Here is a 25,137-nt window from a genome sequence, read left to right as displayed (position 1 = left end):
AAAGAGGACTAGGGGCACCATTCACTGTTTAGGTTTTTCCACTTTTCAGTTACATTTCGGATGACTTTCATGAAGTCTGGATTTTTTTCGCAAAAAGTTCCACATTTAGCGCTTATTCGATGATGAATTGGCATTTTTTCATTGAAGTGTTTCAATTTCTTTTTTATTTGTTTAGCTTGAAAAGTGGGGATAGTACATTGACTAAATTACAAACAAAAACAGCTTTTAATTCTTTTAACCTATGACGCTATTACTTTTCACATTAGTTCGTATCGCTAGATTTGATATTGTTTCAGGGCTCCGCTAGACTTCTAAATTTCAATTGTCATTCCCTTAATCTATAGCACAGATGGAAGTTCCTCTCTCTTTGCTCGCCACGATAAGCCGTGAACAGATCAATTACAATTTCTTACAAGGTTTTCAGTCTTAGAATACCCCATTTTTTATCAAATAGTGGTTTTAACTTTACTGACTTATATTTGTGGCAAAATGGTCACATGTGGTTAATTTTAAACACAAAGCAATAAATAGATATCTCTTCAAGCTTGACGCTTGCGATAGGTGGTGCATTCAGCCATTCAGGTGCGCTATTTAATGCTCGAGTTAACAAGAAAAGAAAGCACTAAAAAATTAATAGGAATTTTGAAATTAAAAATGGCGTTTTATGCTATGGAGGACGCTGGAAGATATGTTTCACTAGTTCTTTCTTTTGATGACACACTTAAGGAAAAAATGCAAAATCTTGATTTCCACAAACTACGGATTAATTATTACAAAAGCCGACCGGAGGCTTGACATCAATTGTTTCCAGATTTGGCATAATCAGGTGTTACCTAATTTGCCCCTTTACCTGCTAACCAATAATATTAAAGAATAAGTAATCACACAATAGAGCACCCTAGCCAACCAAAATTCACGACGTAAATATTTCAAATCTTACCTAATTTCAAGTCATTTTATGGCAGTTTATGAGACAATAGATCGAGGCGAGAAGAGTTAGTTACATTGTTGTTGTTTACGATACTCCCATAAGCCGTGCCAAAGGTCTAGGAAAAACAGCAGTGGAAGATGATGAAAACTACCTGGCTCTTGGTAGTTTTCACGTTGTTAGTGGTGCTTTATCAAGCAACAGCAGTTCCTGTGGCATCATCTTACAAGTTAGAAAATGAAAATTTTATGGAGGTAATGGAGGCTAAGGAGAAAGCTGAAGAGGCCAGTGACGACGACAAGGCCAAGGATGAAGAGGATGAAGAAGCAAGTAAGGAAGATGAAGAGAAGGAAGATGAAACCAAAAACGACGAAGACGATAAGGACGATGAAGACAAAAAGGAAGACGAGGAGAAGAAAGATGATGATGACAAGAAGGAAGACGAAGAAAGTAAGGATGATGATGATGATAAAAAAGACGAGGAAGAAAAGAAAGAAGATAAAGAAGAGGAAGACGACAAAGAAGAGGAACCTGATCTCAATGATCAACAGAACGATCAAGACTCGTCTGGGGAAGAAAATGTAGATCTTGATTCCGAGCATTTGGTGCTTCAGGGAAGCGGTAATGGAAAAATCAAAGGAGTTGTGATTGAAGATTCAGACAAAGAGAAGGACAAACCCGAAAAGCGTTCCGTGGATGATGACAAAAAGGCAGTGAAGAGCACACAAGGTAACATCATTTCCTATTTTTTAATACCTCGTTAACTAATGATCATGTATTTTAACTATATGTAGAGTATATTTGAAATAGCTTTCAAATATCAGTAACTCATGTTCAAGACAAGCTATTGTAAAAAAGATTCTGTTTTACCTTTTTAGTAAAACAACTTGGTTTAGCCTTCACATTTTCAGTTTCTAACAAGGGTTAGAAATGAAACTATGATTGCGGACCAGAATTTTAGTTTCGAGAACAATATCTAATCACGAAGCCAAAATCATTAATTTTTCATGACTTTTTAGTGTTTTATGATTGTTTTGTCTACAGACTTAAGGACTAAAATTCACGAATTACTTTCCAGATTAAGAAAAGTACAAAATACGACACTGATGATAACCATAAAGTGCAGAGAATTTTCATTTTAAAAAAATTTTAAAACATTTTTCTCGCTGCGCTTATCGAAGTATGAAAGGGTTACAGGTGTCAGCCACCTGTATCCATGGAGCAGAAATGATGAACTCAAGGTTGTGCTTCATTTTTTACTAATCAAAATAGATGAAAAGACATCTATACTTATCCTTGCTTTCCAAATTCCCGTATAGCTCAGCTATTGTGGCACAAACAACTTTCGTTGTTTGGTCTTCTTCAAAGTAAAGGTGATCAGGTCTGACAATGGATGGAAAATCATTTTAAAAAACCTTAAAATCACTGTGCTCGGCTCTTTAATCGGTCCAGTCCAAGAGATTGGACTCATGCTTTAGTTTCAATGACAATGAAATTAAAAGAAAATTATTATGTCCGTTACGTGGTCTATCTTTTCCGTACATTAGACATTAGCATAAATAATTGGAAAATAGTGGTAATGTGATTAATTTGATTGCTTATTACAGTATCTATAGTTATGTCTGACGAAACTGCCCAAAAATGTGAATCCCGTCAAATCAGTGTCGTATTTACCTAGCAAAGGTATATTGCATGAACTAACTTTATGGTATTTGCATGTTGTTCTTTGCATGTTGCATGATACCGATTGCATGAATAGTTCAAGAAAAACGGTGTGGTTGTGGTTCCTGGGGTGAACCAGGTGAGGGTTGCGGCTGCGGTAACTGCTGTGGCGGTTTCGAATGCCCCCAAACTTGTGGAAGCTGTGGGTGCGGTTGCTGCCCGCAACTTAACTTCCCCGTCACTTTCGGTGCATGTGTAAACAATCCGTGCTGTGAATGTTGTCAGAAAAAACCACCGAAGGGAAAATGTCAGTGGCCTTGCATGTGGCCCTGCTGCTGCGAATGCGATCCACCCAAGTTTAAATTCACGCCGCTCAAGCCCAAGCCAATGTGTCATTGTCCTAACTCTCATGGATGCTGCGGCGGAAAGAAGAGTGTAGGTGAGTTGATTTGTTCTGTTTGTAACGTTAAATCATTGACAAATTGCTATTTTTTTGTGTGGATCTTCCAACAGCTACTTTTGAAAGGAATGTAACTCCTTTAGACTTCATATTGGCGGAGGAGCAAGCAGTGTCACCTTTTAAAGTTAAGAGCTCCACGTCACGGAAGGTGGCGACAAAACCTTTTTCTTACTGATGATATAGTGTTATCTATCACCCATGGGGACGTAAAATGAGAAACCAAGGCTTTGCTTTTTGTTGTCTCGTTCTTTCTTTTCTTTTCGTTTCAGTGAGAGAAACTCTCTGAAATAACTAAAACATCCCAAAGGTCTTCTGATAAGACTTCAGTGGGATTCTAAGGAAGATTAATTTATTTATATTCATTCGCGAAAAAAAAGCAAATAATCTGGAAATATCGAACTCAGTCAGCTTTCTGATACTATTTTGTAAATGAGAGGAAAGTCAGTAGCATTAAAAAAAGAAAGAAAAATGAAACTAGTGCTAATTATTTCTTAAAATATTCAGGTCCTGTAAAAAGAGCTGATGTCAAAAAGCGGTGCGGTTGTGGCTTCGGATATGGTGGTTATGGATATGGCGATTTTGGTGCCGGTCTTGGTTATGGACCTTTCGGTGGATATGGACCCTACGGATATGGCCCCTACGGATATGGCGGATATTTGCACGGTCTTGGTCCATTCAATGGTGGCTTCCCCTTTCCATTATACTAGGCGAGTAAAATAATTTTTTAGCCATGTTGTATTTGCCTTGGAATGGAGAACACTCATTTTGGAAATGCCGTAGGGCTTTTTATTTTTTGACTTGAATTGTGTATACTCGACGGTGATTAAAATTTTGACCAAAAAGAGACTACCCTACACTATATTCCCAACATATCTAATATATCGTTTAGCAAGTAAAACAAATGTCATCCTTTGTGAATTAAAGATGAATTTCAGTTGTAAATCATAAAAAAGCAGCGTAACACTTTTTTGTATGTTAAACCCCTTTTGGACTTATTCTATTTGTATAATTATTACTTACTTCCTTTGACCCCTTTTATTTTACCTTACAGGTCCCTTGATCATTGGCAAAATGTCACCTCGTGAGGAGTAGTTTCTCGACGTATGCTCTGTCTGGACAATTTTTAAAATGAGCGAAAGCCTCGAAATAATTTTTACATGTAAAAAAAAATGTAACAAAGCAATATCCCCCGATGAGGCAAAATAATAATTATCAATTACGAAAGAAAAAGTCGTTTCCAGCGAGAAACGTGTCCTTGAAGAAACTATTTTTGAAAAATAACATTTAATCACCCATCATTCCATCATCCTGCATGAGCTTACCAACTCGCATGAACGCATGCTAGTAAATAAAATGAATCAATTTTGTGGTGGTTAATGTCTTTTCCCATTCTCATTCGTATATATCACCCAATCTCATGATTGAGACGGTAATGGTTCAAGGCTCATTGCACATAGATCCGAGCCTCGACTCTTAAGTGCTCCTTTGATAATTGAGATATTAAATATAGTCGTTCTTCATAATTAGTAAAAATCAGCAACTCCAGTCTCCAGTCCAGTTAAGTCTTACAAAATCATTGAATGGTGAGACATTTGAAAAAAGAAAAAAAGAAAAGGAGGGCGGTCACTGAAAAACGAAATAGCAGTTATTGGGACTGAGAGATACATTCAGTCCAAGTAGTTTCTGTTTTTGTTTTGTTGTTTTTTTACTCAACTAGATAGCAGTTCCACTGCTAACTCAATTAAAATCGAATACACTAACATATAAACTAATGATGTTCTCTAAATATGAATGAGAGCCGATAGTCCATTCAGTTGCATTCCTCATTACCAACGGTTGCAATCAAATTTGAAAAATTAGTAACTTATCCTATTTTCCTGTCAAAAACTGAGACCAGTTAGAGAAAACTATATCTTCTTTTCTTGGGGTTTTTCAAGAAAGTTAATGCAAATCTTTACTAGTTAAAATTGTAATTATAGAGATCAAGAATCTTGTAGGGTTCTTGTAGGATGTTTAGATTTATTTCACTATTCATCCCAATTACTACAAAGCAACAAAATGCATAACAACAAAGATTACCCGCACATTTTTTGGGCTTCACAACATGCAAAAGGGAAATACCTTTTGTACAGTTAGTATTTTTCGTGGAGTATGGCATTCTTTTCGAATTTCGGCATTTACCGTACGCACCTCAGGATCGCGGATTCTTTAGCTTCTGTGCCTTTCGATAAGTCGCTCAAATAAAAGCACATAACTTAGATTAAAGAAAAGCTGGCGATAGCTGCCCTGTCCACGTTTAGTCAAAGCAGTATTCATTCGCACAATGTTTAGGAAATGCACTTCCGCAACCCGAGTCTTTTCCAGTCTGACTATGAGAAGCGTGCAGTTTCGTAGCCTTCTTTTCTTTTAATATATCTACTGGTGGAAGGAAGAGATATGCGTGTACTTACACAGTCTCGTTGCATCAAAGACGCTGAGTGCGGTAACCACTCGCCAGCTTCTCTTCACTATTGCTGGTGAGTATCTTTTTTTGCGATCTGCCCTTTAAAAATTTTCGATTGTTTACTTTGGCAAACCCATAGACAGGGCAGCTTCGTCAACATGAAACCTTCTTCTAGTCATGTCTGCATTCTGCCATGAAAGTTAAGGCAGTAAACATCTCTTAATACGAAGCTGGCCTGATCTTGCGTTTATGTCTTAAGCATGCTTTTACAAGATGTATGAATGAAGTAACCCAGTAACGTGCTGATTTTATGTCGTTCTTAACAGCAAGACGTTCAGGCTTTTGTGGATGTTGCAATTGTTGCGGTGGCTTTGGATGCCCTCATGTTTGCCATCATTGCTGTGGCGGTTGCTGTGGATGCTGCGGCCATGGTTGCGAATCGATAACATTCCCGGTTGAGTTTGGTGCATGCGTTGACAATCCTTGTTGTCAATGCTGTAAAAAAAAACCAAAGAAAGGCTACTGTCAGTGGCCCTGTATGTGGCCCTGCTGCTGCGAGTGCAAAGTTCCTCAATTTAAGTTGAAGCCCTTGAAGCCAAAAGCTGTCCCTAAGGATTGCCATACTTGCTGTCATGGTTGCTGTCACGGTTGCTGCGGTTGTTGTCATTGTTGCCGAAAGAGTGGAGGTATAATTTGACTAAATCATTCACTTGCTGTTCCTAAACAATTTATTTTCGTTGAAACCCTCAGAAAAATTACGTTCTGTTATTTTGCAATTGTACAATTTTGAAATTCCGTTGTCGTTGTTTTTCTGTTAAACTTCACACTTTTTCTAAGGAATAGCTCATTTAAGAATATGTTCATATGCTGAATATGTTGAGAATCACTCATATTAAAATGTGACCAAAGTGATTCACAGATTGGCTAATAGTGCTAACACAACTACTTTTCTAGTTCACTGCAGCAAGCGATGCCTTATTCCACCAACCATTACAGATATTCAACCGCTTCCTTATTTCTTCAGTCCTGTGGTTCCTCTCTACTATGGGGCACCATTCCCGCCACAGTATCTATACTATTACTACTGAGGAAGGTCAGTGGAGACTCTCTAGCTGTTTAGATATTAATATTGGTCCTTCCAGACAGAGTCAACGTCTGCTTTACAGCAATGGTAGATGCGGATTGTTTTTTTTTTTGTGAAAAATAATTTTCTTTCTCCAATTTCATGCAAATACGACTAATTTTGTTGAAGGAAAAAACAGCATGTTGCAGTTGGGCTCATTTTATGGCTGTTTTTTGAGGGGCGCGAGAACTTGGATTTAATCATATGTTTATAATGCTTATTTTGGAATAAGAAACAGACCACAGTGTAAGGACTTATTTCCATTCCACTTGCAAAACTAGCCAGAAAATAGTGCGTAAATCAAAACGAAGAATCTAGGGTCTACTTTTTTGTTATCGGATGTTAAAATCGTTCAGGTACTTCAAGTTTCCTCGTCTTTCTCTCTCTGCAGAATGTCCCTGACAAGCATACAGCATACCACAGCGGATTGCATTAATTGCGATCAAAGATTAGGACAATAGTGAAATGTTTTGATTAATTAGAGGGTTAAAATTATAGATAAATTAACAATAATGTAGTTAGAAACTATTAAAAATCAATCAAAGCTGCAATAAAGAATAAATTTGAAACATGCAAATATCTGTTGAATTATCTGGTAATGAAGTTTTGATGCAAAGTTTTTCGCCTGAAATCTTATATTTAAGGTACGTAGATCTGAATATTGCTATAATAAATGAATTGTTAAGTTAAAAAACAGACTAGATCTAAATAAATATCCTTCATCAAAAATTTACCGTAAACAATATTATGATAGCATGAAGAGAGTATTTAACAGCTACTCAACAATAAAACTTATTTAACATTAAAAGTAAAAACTTATTTTAACATTTTAGTAAACTAAAGGATATTTAAATGAATGCAAAGTAAACACACCGGTATTTTATTTCATTCCACTCTCAAATGTTGGTTTTTGTTTTCACATTCTTCACTACTCTGATTCCTGTAGAAAAACGCTGCGGATGTGGCGGATGCGGATGTGGCGGATGCGGTGGATGTGGAGATGCCTTCGATTCTGGCGGCTGTGATTACATGGGAGGGGGTTGCGGCGGAGCACCCGGAGGCATCTACGGACCCAGTTGTGGATGTGGTGGTTGTGGAACCTGTGGAACAAACGACTGGTGTGCTGGTGGTACCATGTGCTCCAACTGCAAAGGAGGATTCGGTGCCCCAATCACTTGCTCAGGATGTAACACCGGCTGCTGCCCAAGTCTCACGTTTCCCTGTCAATTTGGCGCCACTGTGAACAACCCTGGTTGTGAATGTTGTAAAGAAAAGACCCCTCCTGGAAAGTGCAAGTGGCCATGCATGTGGCCCTGCTGCTGTACCTGCACACCACCTAAATTTGAGTTCAAACCGCTGAAACCTGAGCCTGTGTGTCACTGTCCATCACCACACAGCCACCATACAGCCTGTGGACATCACTGTTTAAGAAGATCAAGTAAGTAGGGTTCTCTCCAGGAAAGTAAACGTAAAACGGAGAGCAAACCGTCTCGTCAGAAAAGACAGGTGTCTAATTGCAAGCTTTACGAGAGGTAGAGGATAAGCTACAACTTTGCTTTAAGAAGCTGTTGAATTGAGACTGTTCTTTTTTTTAATTGTGTGGCTAAATTTGCCACGGAAAAAAATTGTATTACTCAGTATAATTGTTCCCCTGTAATAGGTAACGCATTCTTAATTTGTTTCTTTTGCTCCCGTTTTCAGGTAAGCGAGGCCCTGTGAGACGCAGCTTAATGGAGGAACAGCCATCTCCTTTTATGCCAGTCCCATACAATTACGGTTATGCACCATTCTACAACCCATTCTTCAATGGTGTACCAATGATGCCTTTTCCAAGAGTATTTTAAACTGATCAACTAGGTATTTCTATATATCTGTAACTTAAACGTGAATTCATATCGTTCAAGCGCTACATAGCCTCACCACCATTTCGACCATAATTTTTTGTCACAACACAATGACCCAAACTAACGTATATCTCCCAATTTATCACAACAGATCTCGTAACTTGAAAAGGAGCCTCGGATATGGAGAGATGACAACACGCAACTTCAAATCAGCACGCCTAAGGCAATGCGGAACGAATGATGAACAATGAACGCTTCGTTGACAAAAAAATTATTCATTTAGAGAAAAAAATATATTTTCGATGACTTTCCATACTATTCAGTTATAATATTGAAATACTGGTCAATAAATTGAGCAAAAGTTTAATATGATATCGGTATTCTGTGTGGTTTTCTTATAAAAAGTTATAAACTACACCTTCCCTTACAGCACTTTTAACTTACTGACATTACCCTTGTAATGCTCGGTCTTCTCAGGTTAAATAAAATAATTTTTTTGTGGGGAATATACCTTTCTCCGTCTGTGATGACGGTGGCTTAATCTACAGATAACTTTTACTCCATGAAAGAAGTAAGTTGGTTAGAAATGGATTTGGAAGCACGCTCAATGGCACGATTTCACAGACGTCCAATTCACATTCATCAGGTATCACACATCATTTTCACGTTTACCATAAACAATAACATTTGCCTTGTGACGATGTTACATCTATCATATGCAAAGCTTACTTCTCGCCATACCATTATTCACAAATCTCGAGTCATTAACCTTTCGTCAATTCACAACTCTTCCGGCCTCTAAAACAATTGTTGGCTAATAAGCAGCTAACAACATAATGTAATGTAAACCTTGTAAGGCAAAGTAATTTTAACTTAATCAATACTTGATAACGTAATCATGTTCATTCTTTAACATGACTTTATTAAGTAGCGTACAAAATATGCTTAACACTAGGGACGCACCAAAAAATGTTGCCCATAAGTGTAAAAACTAATACTTCTATCGCTAGATTGAGTACTTAAGAATTTAATAAAACTAATTGATTCTTCCTTTTTTCTTCTTATTAATAAGTTTAAGTAATAGTTTCTTAACTGTGCATTAACTGACAGACCTTGACCGAGAGAAGGTAAAAACTTAAAGTGTGTCTTTTGTTTCCAATAGGTAAACGCGGAAGAAAACGCTGCGGTGGTTACGGCTTTGGTGGCTGTGGCGGCTGTGGTGGCCTCGGCGGCTACGGTGGCTATGGTGGATTCGGTGGCTGCGGTGGCTACGGTTTCGGTCTGGGTGGGTTATGTGACTGGTGTGCTGATGGTACCATGTGCGCAAACTGCAAGGGAGGCTTTGGACCACCTATAGGATGTGGGGGCTGCAACTGTGGATGTTCCCCGAGTCTTACATTCCCCTGTGTGTTTGGCGCTTCTGTCAACAATCCAGGCTGTGAGTGCTGTAAGAAGAAGCCTCCCAAAGGAAAATGTATCTGGCCATGCATGTGGCCATGCTGCTGCGAGTGCGATCCACCTAAGTTCAAGTTTAAGCCTCTGGAGCCCAAGCCAGTGTGCCACTGTCCACACAAGCGTTACTACAGATTACACCAATCACAAACAAGTATGCCGCACTTCTTTCTACTATTCACAACACACGTTTCTATAACCTCAAAAAGTTATCTACTTTTCAATTTTGACAAAAAACACCATCGCTTGACGGAGACGAATTTATTTTCAATAAAATTCCACCCAGAAGCGAGGCGTGTTGGCCTCCTGGTTAGGACGCTTAACTCTGTTATAATGGATCCAGGTTCAAGCAATGGGACCTGTAAAGCTATTTTTTGTTGCTGTTGGTTTTTTTTTCAATGTTTCGATATAACAGCAAGAAATTGATACTTTTTAAATCCACATAATAAAAATACCACGCAACTAAAGCAAATTGAGAGAATTCTGAGCAAAGAGCCTTATTTCTATACTTAAGATTTGGATTGAAACGATTGCTTAGAGTGTGTAAAATTACCAGTTTTTAAGAAACAGGCGAAACTAGCAAGGACATGTGTGATTTTCTCTGGCAGGTCACTGAGCCTCTCCTCCACAAAGTCTATCAATAGGTAACTTAAACCTTTAAAGGGAACATGACGCAATATAAAGGGTAGCCTGCCATGGACTTGTATTCCGTTTACGCTCCTGAACTGAACTCACTGAATTCAATAAGTTCAGGCAGGATGAGTCTCCTACCTCGTAAGCTGACTTTAACTGCATTTTTTCACCACAACAGATAATCAAGGTCCTGTCAAACGAAACCTTCTGGATACCATTGGCGGGCCGTTTCCAAAAGTGTTTGCTCCCTTCAGTTTCCCAATTGTCAACGGCCTTCAAATCAAGCCTCAAGGTTTTCTTCAAGTTTCAAGTAATTCAGAGCCCAATCAACCAGTATAACTCAAAGGATCATGATATCAAAGGCAAACAAGGTAAATTACAAATCATTTCCTACGATCAAAAAACGCTGTAACAACATTTATAGATTTGACTTGTAGAATTCAACACTTCTCTGTATTCCGAAGCTGTGGTTCGTTTCAAAACGTAACAGAAGCTGATGGGTAAATTTCAAAGAATGTTTCTTAAAGGAAACTCTGATGTTTTAACCTCATATTTCAACGATGTTGGTTTGTGTTTTGCAGGATTGCCATCAAATAGCACTCCAGAAATTTCCAGCCATGGCTACCTTTTAATCACACAAGAAGAATACAGATTCAACAACTATAACTTCCTTAATTATCAAAAGAATATGTAATAAAGGTTGAATAAAGTATCACTTAACTCGTGCGCGCTTGTTCGTTGCGTTTAACTTGAAATACAATTAAGATAACCCCTACACCGGAAAAATAAAACACCTTGGGGAAATATCATGGTGTCTTTTTAACGCTACCCAAAACCGGTAAGTCTGGAAATTTTGCATGATGGAAGTGCACTTACACGCATTAATGAAAAGTTGGTTGGGACTTGAGGCACATTTTCTTGATACTCCAAGTGATATTATTAACAGCACGCAGAAAAAACGCAACAGCAAAGATTCAGAAAGCACTCCTACCAAGCAGTAAATTTGGCGGTAAACCGCAAATCAAACCGCATGAATTATTACGTGTAACACTTCTTTTTATCGTATTCCTTTACGTCCTACTGCGTTTTCTTAGCCTACCCTATTTAAATACTTGCAGAAAAACGCTGCGGATGTGGCGGATGCTTGGGATGTGGAGATTCCTTCGATTCTGGCGGCTGTGATTACATGGGAGGCTACGGACCAGGATGTGGATGCGGTGGATGTGGAGGATGCGGAGGATGCGGAGGATGCGGAGGATGCGGAGGATGCGGATGCTGTGGACCAAACGACTGGTGTGCTCCCGGTACCATGTGCTCCAACTGCAAAGGAGGATTCGGTGCCCCAATCACTTGCTCAGGATGTAACACCGGCTGCTGCCCAAGTCTCACGTTTCCCTGTCAATTTGGCGCCACTGTGAACAACCCTGGTTGTGAATGTTGTAAAGAAAAGACCCCTCCTGGAAAGTGCAAGTGGCCATGCATGTGGCCCTGCTGCTGTACCTGTACACCACCCCAATTTGAGTTCAAACCGCTGAAACCTGAGCCTGTGTGCCACTGCCCATCACCACACAGTCACCATACAGCCTGTGGACATCACTGTTTAAGAAGATCAAGTAAGACGTGACTATTTTATTTCCCATTGTAAAGTGCAAGTGAAAATGTAAAGACATTTGTGTCCACGCAGAAATTTACTAAGCTTAGATCGGAGCCCTAAACTCCAAATTTGACCAGAGAAGCTAGCCAGCGAGCTATCTTGAGACGGAAGGCGCAAGGTGACACAAAGTCAATCTCTAATGGGAATAATTGTTCACCTCAGATCAGTCACTAATTCACCCATTGTGTCCTTTACACTTGTGATAAGGTAAGCGAGGCCCTGTGAAACGCAGCTTGATGGAAGAACAGCGATTTCCTTTTGTGCCGGTTCCATACAGTCATGGCTATGCACCATTCTACAACCCATTTTTCAATGGTGTTCCAATGATGCCTATCCCAAGAGCATTTTAAACTGATCAGCAAGGTACTTCTAATATGTGGAGAGATAGGGCCGGTTATTTACAAGGGGTATAAACCAAACCACGGTTTTACGCAATCATTGGGCCTCAAGCTTTTTCTATCAGAGGGCTGATTTAATTAAATAACTGTCCTTCCACTGATAGCTATCTGCTATCCAGACATCCCTCCCAAAAAAATTTGGATGAAAGGTCCAGCGAAACTTAAAATTAATCTAAACATGATTTTGTTAAACAACGGCTAAACTTTGATTAAATAAGCGGCCCATAATTTCTAAAGAAAGCCGACAGTTTGTAACCCAAAAGATGTCACCTCAAAAGTTTACTTTACTGCACAATGGCTCTACCATGGCAGAAAGTTATCGTTTTAGCTATTTTGATAGATTACTCCTTTTACAATCAACATTCTTATTTCTCTCCTCTGTCATAGAAACATATATACACGTTAAACATGACACTGACACAAAAGAAAAACTTAGAAAAACATTCTTTTCCTAATATAAGAAATACGAAAAGTGCCTCAAACATAAAAAAAATATAATGACATATTTTTCTCTTCCCTATTTTTCCAGATCTCATAACTTCTAAAGAAGCCTCGGATTCGGAGGGATCAAAAACAAGCAGCTTCACTTCAGCACGCCCGAGGCAACATGGAGCTAATATGGAACACATCAATGCTTTATTGAAATGGATATTATTCACGTCGGAGAAAAGTCTTCGATAGCTGTGCATGTTATTTAATGATACAACTGAGAACTGGTTAATAAATTAAACAAGCATTTAATATGATGTGTGCATTTCTGTTAAAAATATTGAATTATTGTTGCTGCAGTTATGATTTCGGATCACCCCAAGTCCCCTTTTTTTAACTTTATCAGGAAACAATCCATAATCCTTTCGAAATAACGTAAGTTATGGCCATAGAAATATTTTTCTCTTGTTTGGAAGAAGGCTTAATACCATGGACGTTTATGGAGAAATGGGTTGCACGCTTACTGTATAATATCACCGACATTATACTTTATATCTTTCAGTTAACAGACATCAAGTTAATAGGAGTATTCATAAACTTGGCCATCGTGTCAATCAACCGAACTTAAGGGTGTACTTCTTGTTGCCAATGTTCACAAATTTAAAGCTCTCGTTCGAACCCATACAGAAACTTGCATGACAACTTTACTTGGAAAAAAATAAAACTGAGCTTGTCGCCTTTCCACAACTTACATTTAGATGATCTGTTGCCTTTGCATTACGCCTCCATATGTCCTCTTCTTGTTGTATTTCTTGATCCCAAACGTTAATCCACTTTATCTGCTGATGTTGCCAGGGTCCTGATTTATTGCATTCTCGACTTATTTTAACCACCCGTGTGTAGCAATAAAAGACTTTACTTTACCCCGAAATAGACCGTGCTGTTGAAGTTGGTCCGGTGTCGCTGGAAAAAACAAGGAATCCTGTTAGCTTTGTAAAAGAAAATCAACAGCGTCTTAATGACATACTAGCAGCTATCTTTGGGTATCTACTGACTCTAACGAAAAAAAATGACGCGCTTTAATGTCGAAGATGCAGGTTGAAGACGTTTAGCGAACGGAAGATTCGGTTTTGCAGCGCAGAAAGTTAAGGCTTAGAAAAAAAATTTAGCTTTAAGGTCTTAAAAGTTTTCCTCTTGCCTTAACGATACATACTGCAAAAATCACATTTTGTCTTATAAATAATTTTAAGCAGTGAAGACTTACGTTTCCTCTACTCGTGCAAGTTGTAATGATTTCCCCTGTAATCTACTGTCAAGTAGTTTGCAATATGGAACTGCTTTTTCGTAGAAAGGTTTTTTCACCAAAGGTATTTAATCTAACAGTTTATCTTAAATGGCTTAGAATTGATGCTGGTGGGTGTAGGGTAAGAGTGGAAAACGGGTAGCGATAAAACAGAGAGTGGAAGAGCATGAGTTGATTTTTTTCGGCGATTCGTAAACTTTGTTGAAATTGTAAAGGAATTAAAGGCTCTGAAATAACATTTAACTTTCCATTCTGTGCATTCGCAAATCCATATGTATATGTATCAGTAATTGTGAAATCTACCCGTAGTAAACAATACAATTGAATTCCTTTGAGCTTACTTAAATATAAATCCAAACACTAGAGCTCTATAAGTGGATTCACTTGGAACTTAGAGGCTAGATGATGAAAGATATTTCAAGAAAAAATAAGAGGATGACATCGCTGTCGACGAAAAAATGGCTTAAGAAAAGTCTCTGGCGTTTAACGTTTTGTTGCCTGAGCATTGTTTCAACTCAACCTGACTATTGTTCAGCAATCGAAAGCGTTGGTTGTGAAACTCCTGAGACTAACTGTGCTTCTACCGCATCTTCTCAAGAAAAAAATTCACAGAAAATTGGCTTAAGTTCTTGCAACAGCACAAGACGTCTACACAGTGGTAAAGTGGAACGGAGTTTAGGCCCAAGAAGCGGGAAACGAGCCGGAAGCTATGTCGCTACAAGAAATCCAGACTCACTTAAGATAAAAACAGTTTGCAAACTATTGGAAAAGGCTTTGGGCAGTCTGAAGAGTTTAAGTCAAAACACATCGAAAGATGGACGAGGAACGAAAGTAAAGGATAAGTCTTCCAAACCGAAGCCATCTTTCCCTTACTTTCCTCTTTGTGGTTGCGCTGGATGTTGCTTAATGCGTCCGATGATAATGTACAAGGTTAAATACACTCCACCGAAATTTAAAATGAAACCTTTAAAGGCAAAAGCAAAATGTGGCCATCCACATTGTGGAGTTTACTTAGGTCGGAAAAGGAGATAGGTCCGAGAGTTTGATGATCACTTTATAACATTTAGCAAATAATTTGTTAATTAAAAGCGTTTCATTTAACTAGGCGAAGGTTTATTAAATAAGTGATCTTTTTGAGAGCATGTTACTCGAAGCAAATAATTCATTCATTTAAAAATGTACAGCTAATCTCGACCAATCCATTCATCACAGATTTGACAATCTTGGTTCTCTTATTAATAATTATCAGCAGCTCAGTGGTCAAGACCGAGCGCCGCAAACTTTACAATCTTTCTCAATCTTTCTTAATCTTATACATTGTTCAAACGCCTTCTAGATCTGAGCATGAATGATTGATAACCCAAAGTCTTTGACAATAGAGAGACCTGTTAACTTACATACTCGATAACACTTGGAGTCAAGGTGGTAAAAAGTCATGACATTTTTTTCTCTTTCATCGTTTCACTAAGTGAAGAAGAAAACTTTGAAAACATGCTTTGTATAAGAAAGTACCTATGGCATCATAGCAAGGAATTCCCTACTGTTAGCTGAACGATGCAGTCGAAATTTCACACAAAGGGGAAGAGGAACTGGGAGAAATATGGACTGAAATGTATGAAGTTCTCAAGTTTGCTATTGTTTTGACTCAGTTTCAGTGTTTCACCGTTGGAATACACAATAACAAATCAAGTGAATATAATTACGTTGCGTTCTTTAAACGTCTACAACATATCAAAAATTTCAATGGTTTAGTTATTAAGGCAATCGAGGACTCACGACCTTTTTCGAAAAAAGTACTGTTAATTCAAAGATACGGTCATGGTTTTTCTGTTACGAAGAGAACGGAAGAAGAAAAACCTGAAGGTCCTCTTCATTCTATTTCAAGAGAAAATTTTAAGAAACTATACGAGATTTTAGAAAACGCATTGAAAAGGCTTAATGATTATGAAAACGATGGTGGGACTGACGATAGCGCAGAGCCTGACATGGGAAGCGACAATGAGGATCATCACTTTAAAGGCACGCAGGACAACAAGAGTAGGCCTAAAGGTAATGGAGAAGAGAAAGAGAAATTAAATGAGGATCAGTCAGGCGATTCTCCATCGCAAGACGGATCCGTATGTTTTATGCCCTGTGGAGGCGGAGGTGGTGCGTGTTTTAATCCATCAGCATGTGGTTGTTCCTGTTCGGATTGCTTACCATGTCAACCACAGTCATGCATGATGCCACCATGCTGTCCTTGTTGTTGTAATCCTGGAGGAAAAAAACTGGAAGACGTCTGGATGATGCCAACTTTGATCGTATCTAAGCCTATTCCAGCTCCTCTACCACCTGGTGAAGGACCAAAACTCTGGCTACCATCCTGGCTAACAGATAGGCTAGGACTTCCTCCCTCAGCTGGTGTGGGAGAAGGAAGTGGAAAGGCAGCTGGTGGTAAATCTGGTGAAGGAGCAGCTGGTGGTGAAGCCGGTGGGGGTGCAGCTGGTGGAGGAGCTGGTGGTGAAGCTGGCAGAGGAGCAGCTGGTGGGGGGGCAGCTGGTGGTAAAACAGGTGGGGGTGGAACTGGTGGAGGAGGACCTGGTGGGGGAGCAGCTGGCGGGGAAGCAGCTGGTGGTGGAGCAGCTGGTAAAGGAGGAGGTGGTGGAGTAGGAACCGGTGGGGGAGAAGCTGGTGGAGGAGGGGCTGGTGGAGGAGGAGCTGGTGGAGAAGAAGCTGGTGGAGGAGGAGCTGGTGGAGGGGAAGCTGGTGGAGGAGAAGCTGGTGGAGCTACAGGTGGAGAAGGGAAAGTTGGAGGAGGAGCTGGTGCAGGAGGGGCTGTTGGAGGAGGAGCTGGTGGTGGAGGAGCTGGTGGTGGAGGAGCTGGTGGTGGAGGAGCTGGTGGTGGAGGAGCTGGTGGTGGAGGAGCTGGTGGTGGAGGAGCTGGTGGTGGAGGAGCTGGTGGTGGAGGAGCTGGTGGTGGAGGGGCTGCTGGTGGAGGGGCTGCTGGTGGAGGGGCTGCTGGTGGAGGAGGTGGTGGTGAAGGAGCTGCTGGTGGAGAAGGGGGAGGTGGAGGAGTGGCTGGTGGAGGGAAAGCTGGTGGTGGAGAGGCTAGTGTAGGGGTTGGTGGAGGGGCAGCTGGTGGTGAAGCAGCTGGTGGGGGAGCAGTTGGTGGAGGAGGAGCTGGTGGAGGAGGGGCTGCTGGAGGGATGGCCGGTGGAGGAGGTGCTGGTCAAGGGGTGGCTGCTGGAGGAGGAGCTGGTGAAGGAGTAGCTGGTGGAGGAGGAACTGGTGGAGGAGGAGGAGCTGGAGGTGGAGGAGGGGCTGGAGGAGGAGGAACTGGTGGTAAGGAGGGTGGTGGAGGAGGAGCTGGTGGAGGGGAGGCTGGTGGAGGAGGAATTGGTGGAGGAGAGGGTGGTGGAGGAGCAGCAAGTGTTGGAGGAGGAGGTGCTGAGAAAACAGCTGGTGGTGGTGGAGCTGGAGCTGGTGGAGCTGGTGGAGGTGCAGGTGGCGGTGCAGCAGGTGGAGGTACTATTAGCATAGAGGCAGGTGGTGGAGTGGGAGTTAGCGGAGGAGTTGTTAGTGGACGTGTTGGTGGCGGTAAAGGTGGAACAGGAGGGGGAGGAGGAGGGGGAGGAGGTGAAAAAGGAGAGGGTGGAAGAGAAGAAGGTAAGAAAGGAGGAGGAAAAGGAAGTGGAGGTGGATACTCCTTTAGTTGGAAAATTGGTGGGAAAGAGGCTGGGGAAAGGAAAGGTTCTGGTGTCAGTAAAATCAATGGTAAAGTATCTAAAGGGAAAGAAAATGACAACAGAGAAATGGTAACAATGGCTGTCGAGTCATTCAATATAAAACCTAAAGGGCACACAGCTTTGTTAAATGAAGACCTCTCCCCTCAAATTTTAGATACTGAAGGAAAAGAAGGGTCTCGTGACAATAATGTTAATGGCAAAATTTTTCAAAGAAAGGAACCTAATAATAGAGAAATTGCAACGTCAATTGCAGATTTGTCTTCTATAAAACCTAAACAGTATATGACTTCATCAAATAATGATTTCTCTCCTCAAATTTTAGGATCAATAAAAGTCAAATGAAAGGAAGCCCCTACCTTACACATAAAAATGTAAGGTTTTGATACCACATTTGTAGAAAAAAACTAACAAAACTTGCATGTAATATATTGGCACGAAGACTCACTTAAAATACTAAGAACCGTGGCATATGCTCTAGGACATGCTCTAACATATGGGTATGGGTGTACAATCTAACTTAAACTAAACAGTCACTCACAGAGAATGGTGTGGTGGCAGGTTGATTGTCTAATACAGGTTCCACATTACAGAGGTATTATAAAAAGGAGTATTATAAAAAATGATACACAATGGCACTATAGGCCATAATCTAGCACTTAATGTACAGGATCTTTCTCAAAAAATACTACTTACTTTAATTTTGGGAGAGAAACATGGATTTAAAATTACTTGAAAGATTATTCCTAGTTTGAGCATTCAATACAAGTGGAAGATGATGCAAACAGGCCATTGGGACTCAGTTGAGGGTGACCATGGCTGCTTAATAGAGGTGACCGATTAATAGAGGCAAAATTTTCAGTGGTTCAGGGGAATAAATTTCTGACTTAACAAACAACCCCTTAATACAGTGTGACCGATTAATAAGGTGATACTTAACACAGGTTTGACTGTCAATAGAGATGCTCATAAATGGACTATTATTAGCCAATCGTCAAAATCTTACATGTAAGTTTGATTCACTTTTGTGACTAAAATATACTTTTCAGTCATTGTTGTCAAATTCTTAACTCTCCTTGAATTTAGATTGTTACAACAGGATTCAATCACTCTTGCAACTGCATGTCGAGTAAATAATTCAGTGAGAAAAATCTGCCAGACCTAGGAAGACCACCAATCCCATTTTTATTTTGTAATTTGATAAATAAATAAAACACTTTCAGAAAGCCTTTGCAATGCTTTTTGTTTGGGAAGACTGAATGTTTTGTAGACTAAGGCATAATGTCACTGGGAAGCTGTATTTATATTTTACATTTACAGAAGATGATTCTTTAGTGACCTATAATTCACAAGAAGTCCTGCAACTGACAAAACAATCATCATTGTAAAGACTTTTTGGGGTCTTCTGAAGCACTAAGGTCATTCCCTTTATTTGGAAGCTTCCAAAATTTTGACTGCCCTGGAATTACACATTCCGTGGATATTAAAAGTCAATGCTAGGTTGGGAGTGGTTTCTGTCAGGTGAGCCCTTTGTAAAATCATAAACTCAATACAATTTTGAGATCATGTCTATTTTTCCCTACTGCTCGACTTAAGCTTCTGTGCCTTAAAATTTTATCTGTGCCTTAAAATTTTATCAAGTATTACTCTGCTGTGTGTGAGACTTTTTCAAGAATGTTAAACTTTATAATTATTTATATTGACAAATTATATAACTCCTTCACATACAGAGCACATTTGTTTTGAACCATAATCTTTCCTTTTTCGCATCGACATCTGCAAGTACACTTGCAACATATACATCAAGTGTACTTTTTCACCATTAAAATGTAGATAATAAAGCTATCATGCCACTTAAAGAATACGCAAACTCAAGTCCCAAAATCAATAGCGCTGCTGAGTTTTATTAATTTTTGTTGAAAATTTGCAGTTAGCCACAAATGCAACTTAAAGAAGAGGTTATCACTTTTGGTGTGTAATGTTACATTATAATGAACCATTAACTTAACTTGACTGCAACTCTAATATGGAATTAAAACTCTTCAAGTGGTCAAACAAAGAATAAAAGAATTGGCCTTTGGCTAAAACAACTTTTGTTCCACAAGAAAATATAATTTAAAATGTAAAAGATTATGGGCATCTGATCTCAGTTAATCTTCTTAATGAATTCAGTATTCAAGACATTTAGTGCTAAACAGAGAGATTTTTTTTCTTTTTGCGAACCTTAAACCTAAATTTTCCTCCTTCTTTCCCTTTTAACAAATAAAAACATACCAAAGATATGTACAGGACAGTACAATTGAAGTCAATGAGTGGATCATCCATACCAAAAGATGGATATGTCAGTTGGACAATTTTCTTGACCTCAGTTAGAGCTGTAGTCTCTATGTTGACTGTAGCTGACATTTCAACAACAAAAGCATAACGTTTTATTTAGAGTCAACTGAGAAGCTCCTTTTAAGTTAAATATAATTCTTGGAAACTCATCAGATGAAATGCTAAGTCCATTTTACCATGAGAGGACAAGCTTTAGATTCAATGAAAGTGTTCCAGTGGGGTAAGGTATTAAATTGACCAGTTTTCATCCTGCAATTGTTGGGTTTTTTGGTTTGATTCATTGCCTATGTGTATGTTGACTCATTGGCTTCAGGCATGTTGACATAGTGTGGATTTCTGGTTTCACTGAGTGAGGTGTTTCTGTACTTGTAGTGAATGTAATCTCTTGGCAAATTCATGCACCAATAACTAGTATTTCATTGCTGATTGGATCATAACTTTCCTCATTTTTGTTTGATATAGCACTTTCATGTATGATAGTCGTAACCAGTCTCCAGAAATCAAAATAAAATCATAATTAAAAACCAAGAACAAAATAATATTTTAAATTGTAGTAATTCCATGTCTATTCACCTGTGAAAGCCCAGCTATTTTAGGGGAGCCTTAAACTTCGCTTCTGAATTTTTTTTTCCCAAAGAAAGAGGTCTGGCTGATAGCAAAGATTTTTTTAATAAGTTTTCCCTCAAATCCCCATATAGAAATTGAAAAACTTTATAACCAGCCTAAAATCATACATCATGTGCACTTAACTGGCTTAAAACCATAGTCCAGTTCATTTCATAAAAATTATAAATGACTACTACTGTCAGTAATATGAAAAAACCAGCACAGCAAAATTTAGGCTGTAAAATATTGGTCATTGAACTTAAATATTAAATCAATGGCTCCAAAAGGAGCCACTTGTGTGTGACAATAGCTCTCAACTCAAAGGTTAAATCCAAAACATTAATCTTTTCACAAACTGCAATGGCTGTGAAAAATAAAACCATCTGGTATAAATAATGATTCAAACAAAGTAATTGAAACATAAGAAAGTTCTACCTGTATTGGTATTGTTAACTTGTTCTGGCAATTTGTAAATCTGACTTATCAAAGGCTGCTTATCATTGGCTCCCAAAGGAAATAAAAAGGGTCAACTGCAGAAACAAGGTTCCAACATTATGTCCTACAATGTTTTGAAACTACTATAATTATGTCAGTGAAAGGTAATTCCTCGTGAATAAAGTTACTGATTGACTCCTTTGAAACTTCTTTAAAAGGTTTCGGCACCAATCTCTTTGAAAAATAATTTAATTGAAAAGAGGTCCATTAAGTTCTTGCTAAAGAGATATGATAAGGTAAGATTGGCTCATTCCATCTCATTTGCAAGTAAATAGCCATTTATGCCTGTACTGGTACTAATATGTGGGTTTTGCAACTGGTTCATGTTACATTTTGCTGCATGTAGCTAGAGGCAAGGGTTTAAGTACAATGTATATTACTTGAAAAAACACTTGCCAGGAAATACTTCTCAAGTATATGAAACAATGTGATATATAATTCTTGGAAAAAAAATTGCAATCTTCAAACAACATCAACTCAACTCAAGGAAACTTGCACCCTTGAGTAACAGTTTTGTGCAAGCTTTGAGTTATACATACATGTATCCTTTTTCCTTCCTATCAATTTCCTTTTATATTTTTCCACAATGTGCCTTTATGGGGATAATTTTTACATCAAAATCATGAAATAAAAAGATAGGATATCCTACTCATTTAATAGTTAAAGATCATTTTTACTTGTTAACCAGCTTTCACCACTGAAAAATGACTAGCATGTATTTCTTTTTAAGTACAAAATCACCCCTGAATCGCACATTAGAGTCAAGAGGATAAAGGTAAGGATCATCAACTAAAGAATCTGTTGATAGCATAACAAACTCTCCTTCTCAGCACCTTAAAAAATGTAAAGAGAACAGTTTGGGAAATATGCATACTAAATTGTTAGAGTGTAAAGGGGTAAGGTTGTCCACTGATTGAGAAAAAGAAATCTGCCATGATATTGAAATACTTGCATGTGTAATCACATGGAGTTATTGTGATCCCTCTCATGCAAGATACAGGATACAAAGAACAATGCTGAGAAACCATGTTCAATGACTCAACTTAGCTTAGTGTTTTTCAAACATTACTGAACTACTCACCTTAGATGTTTGACAAACAAAGCGCTGTTATTTTCTCCAACACCTGCTCAAGTACAGTTGCTCCACTAGAATACCACTGTTAAGGTATTTCTCAGTACCTTGGAGCTGAGGAAAACCTTCCCATGATGAAATCAGTCCTACAGAAGATACATGGAAGGAAGAAAATTTTATAATTCAACCATATAAAAAATATCTAGGTCTAATACATAAATAGGAAATAGCTAATAATCAACTAAAGATAAATCAAATCAGTAACCCCCTATTATGTTTTTTGTTTGTTTTTTCTAATAAGAGCTACTGGAAAAAAGTTAAATTTAATGATCTTGCGTGGCTCTCCTCCTTTGTGCTGTGTTTTCTCCTACTAGCTAATATTTTCAATGACCTCTGAGTCTCCTGATTGAAAACCAGGGCAAATGTTGCACAACAAAACTTAAGCATGGCTAACATGCTAGAATAGTGACAGAATAGTGAGAGATCTAACTCCCAAATACAGTAAACAAATAACTTCACCATGTAAATTGAAGACATTATCCTGCAAACTGATGTTGAGAAAAGGAAAGCTAATGAACTGAAAGGTGTAAGCTCAATATAACAGTAACACCAAATTTTTTTTTCTTAATTACTGGTACAAGGAAATGAATGGCAGCAAGTGGGGAGAATAACTACACTGATCCTGATATCCAAAGGATTAAGCCTTTTTTCCCCCAAAATCAACACATCAATCATCCACACTCTTTCTCATTCATAGCTTGGTAGTAAATCTTTTTTTCATTGAGTTATTTCACCACCATAGAAGCATAAAAGAGAGAGAAAAAGTGGAGAGTATCAATTTATAGGTTGGATAAACAAACAAAACAGTACTGATATTAAAAAAATAACGGGAAAAAATTAATTGAAAGACAAAATTATAAACACAAGTAAGACACACATACACATTGCAAAACAATTGTAAATATATGCATGTAGAAAAGTGCATGCAAAAAAGCTGAGAAACAAAGAAGCAGAAGTTACACTATCGTAAAAAATGAATGGTGATTTAATCACGGATTCAACTTTGCTAATTCTTTTGTACTAAACATACCGATAATTTGATCTTCTACTTAAGACAAGATAGAACAATTTAGACGTAATGGGGCCAGCAGATCAGTAAGACGTTTGGGTAAAATTTCCGCACAGCCCCATACTACATTATGCATTCAGTTCTTGGATAGAGAAAACAATGACAAAAACAATACATTTCCATTGGGAAAACGGATTTGTTTTACAATAGTATGGGGCTGTGCGGAAATTTTACCCGATTGTCAGTGTCTTACCATCGTAAACGCTTCCTCCATGTTTTCTGAGGGCCACAACCGTTGACGCCATTTACTTGAAATTGAACGAGGATAGACACGTTTTCAAAACGGAATGGAGCTGAAAGTGAAATTTTCAGTCTAATGGCTTTGAAAATGAAGAAAAACCAAAATGTTTGTTACGCGCCAAGGAGAGTGCGTCAAGCGCGAACACGCGAGTAACATCTTTACTTCATTTTCGTTCCCAGTTTACCCCGGTCGTCCGTCGCGTGATAAACGCGGGATAGTCGCAGTCCAAACGCACAATTAAAAGGTCTGAAGCACATCACAGTGATAAAAGGAATACATTGTATACAAATTTCCTACGGTCCGTTCATTTATAACAGGGAAGGAAAGGATTGCCTTAGTGCAAATAAGGTGGGGCTCATATCTTTTTGCGCACTTGAAAATGAAGGAGTGCAATAAAAATTCTGCACCATTATTAAGGTATCGTGTTTTTTTTTTGTACTCCATTTTTCTCTCTACAAATGAAACTAGCACTTACAAGGGACCAACCACAAGTCAAATTTTATTATCAAAATAATGTAATAACCAACCAACGTAACAAACTATGTGCAAAGTATATCAGTGTCCTCTGGTCCACTGGTGAAGGATTTCCTACTGCTGTTTTTGCAGCTGGTGAAGGGCAAGTGCTCTTTGAGCAAGTTCTATCAGTTAAAAGTTTTCTTTTCTTTATTTGCTTGTTAATCTGCTTCTCTATGATGATATTGGCGCATCCACCTTGACTCCCGAACGCAAGTCATCTTGCTACTGGTCGGTATGCCCACAAGTCATTTCGCTTATGGGTCAGTTGCGCCCACAAGTCGTCTCGCTTACGGGTTAGTTCGCTGAAACGTTATAAAGGAACGCTGATGGATGATAAAAGGGGATACGCAAGCATCGTTAAGGGAATATGGGGGGTCAGAAGAACAAACTTTAACAAAGGTAATGACGGAAAAACCTCGTTTACGGTTATAGACACACACAGCCTCTTCTAACCCTCAACGGTTTCAGGGGAAAAATTCCGAACAGCTAACGTGCTAGTACATTTCATAAACATTTGCCGGCCCTAGATAAAAGTAATTATTAATCTCTCAGCCGTCATGACACGTCATAATGTCAAATAATCTTTTTTTTTTCTTTAAGACCGACCATGATTGACACTGAATTGTCCTATACTCTATTCAAGGACATCCATTTTGATAATTAAAAGAATGAGAATGGAGAAGAAGAGTA

The 25,137-nt window shown here is 38.7% G+C and overlaps 4 protein-coding genes and 1 long non-coding RNA gene across 9 annotated transcripts; 2 read left to right on the top strand and 3 right to left on the bottom strand.

Moving 5' to 3' along the window:
• Positions 1–976: 976 nt before the first annotated feature.
• Positions 977–13,338, top strand: LOC131778563 (uncharacterized). 4 transcript variants are annotated; one of them, XM_066163301.1, is made up of 4 exons: positions 977–1,657; positions 11,664–12,158; positions 12,407–12,562; positions 13,127–13,338. In XM_066163301.1, the coding sequence occupies exons 1-3, from the start codon at positions 1,069–1,071 to the stop codon at positions 12,547–12,549; spliced, it is 1,227 nt and encodes a 408-aa protein (XP_066019398.1). In that variant the 5' UTR covers positions 977–1,068; the 3' UTR covers positions 12,550–12,562; positions 13,127–13,338. The 4 variants fall into 4 exon arrangements, with proteins under 4 accessions (XP_066019398.1, XP_058950968.2, XP_058950970.2 ...); XM_059094985.2 differs by lacking the exons at positions 11,664–12,158; positions 12,407–12,562; positions 13,127–13,338 and adding exons at positions 7,563–8,054; positions 8,318–8,473; positions 8,612–8,832; XM_059094987.2 differs by lacking the exons at positions 11,664–12,158; positions 12,407–12,562; positions 13,127–13,338 and adding exons at positions 5,820–6,179; positions 6,448–6,586; positions 7,008–7,506.
• LOC131778519 (uncharacterized) lies at positions 8,571–11,142 on the top strand. The gene is made up of 4 exons (XM_066172087.1): positions 8,571–8,683; positions 9,030–9,106; positions 9,623–10,066; positions 10,724–11,142. The coding sequence occupies exons 1-4, from the start codon at positions 8,571–8,573 to the stop codon at positions 10,882–10,884; spliced, it is 795 nt and encodes a 264-aa protein (XP_066028184.1). The 3' UTR covers positions 10,885–11,142.
• On the bottom strand, positions 12,004–24,073 carry LOC136279469 (uncharacterized). 2 transcript variants are annotated; one of them, XR_010716894.1, is made up of 5 exons: positions 23,884–24,073; positions 22,571–22,707; positions 13,779–13,989; positions 12,357–12,568; positions 12,004–12,141 (listed from the first exon to the last, which is right to left on the bottom strand). It is a non-coding gene; the product is annotated as an uncharacterized lncRNA (long non-coding RNA). The 2 variants fall into 2 exon arrangements; XR_010716895.1 differs by having other exon boundaries at positions 12,357–12,529.
• On the bottom strand, positions 16,533–17,534 carry LOC136283369 (uncharacterized; the record flags this gene model as incomplete). The annotated part of the gene is made up of 1 exon (XM_066172067.1): positions 16,533–17,534. A coding segment is annotated over one exon (1,002 nt), but the record flags the coding sequence as incomplete, so codon positions are not given.
• LOC131778520 (uncharacterized) lies at positions 17,472–20,457 on the bottom strand. The gene is made up of 2 exons (XM_059094940.2): positions 20,349–20,457; positions 17,472–18,091 (listed from the first exon to the last, which is right to left on the bottom strand). Exons 1-2 carry the CDS (start codon positions 20,455–20,457, stop codon positions 17,538–17,540), a joined length of 663 nt encoding a protein of 220 aa, XP_058950923.2. The 3' UTR covers positions 17,472–17,537.
• Positions 24,074–25,137: the final 1,064 nt, after the last annotated feature.

The sequence above is a fragment of the Pocillopora verrucosa genome, chromosome 1 (genome assembly GCF_036669915.1).
Source record: "Pocillopora verrucosa isolate sample1 chromosome 1, ASM3666991v2, whole genome shotgun sequence".
NCBI lineage: Eukaryota > Metazoa > Cnidaria > Anthozoa > Scleractinia > Pocilloporidae > Pocillopora > Pocillopora verrucosa.
Note: the sequence above shows the minus strand (reverse complement) of the source record. Positions and strands in the feature narration are given on the sequence as shown.

What these genes read in the sequence shown, in the direction of transcription:
- LOC131778563 (XM_066163301.1), top strand. Translation starts at nt 1,069, where the DNA reads ATGATGAAAACTACCTGGCTCTTGGTAGTTTTCACGTTGTTAGTGGTG. An exon ending in GGCAGTGAAGAGCACACAAG is followed by an intron (nt 1,658 to 11,663) that starts GTAACATCATTT and finishes AAATACTTGCAG; the next exon opens with AAAAACGCTGCGGATGTGGC. An exon ending in TCACTGTTTAAGAAGATCAA is followed by an intron (nt 12,159 to 12,406) that starts GTAAGACGTGAC and finishes ACTTGTGATAAG; the next exon opens with GTAAGCGAGGCCCTGTGAAA.
- LOC131778519 (XM_066172087.1), top strand. Translation starts at nt 8,571, where the DNA reads ATGACCCAAACTAACGTATATCTCCCAATTTATCACAACAGATCTCGT. An exon ending in GTCCAATTCACATTCATCAG is followed by an intron (nt 9,107 to 9,622) that starts GTATCACACATC and finishes TGTTTCCAATAG; the next exon opens with GTAAACGCGGAAGAAAACGC. An exon ending in ATTACACCAATCACAAACAA is followed by an intron (nt 10,067 to 10,723) that starts GTATGCCGCACT and finishes TCACCACAACAG; the next exon opens with ATAATCAAGGTCCTGTCAAA.
- LOC131778520 (XM_059094940.2), bottom strand. Translation starts at nt 20,457, where the DNA reads ATGTCAGCTACAGTCAACATAGAGACTACAGCTCTAACTGAGGTCAAG. An exon ending in TCCACTCATTGACTTCAATT is followed by an intron (nt 18,092 to 20,348) that starts GTACTGTCCTGT and finishes CTTTCCCTTTAG; the next exon opens with ATACTTTACCATTGATTTTA.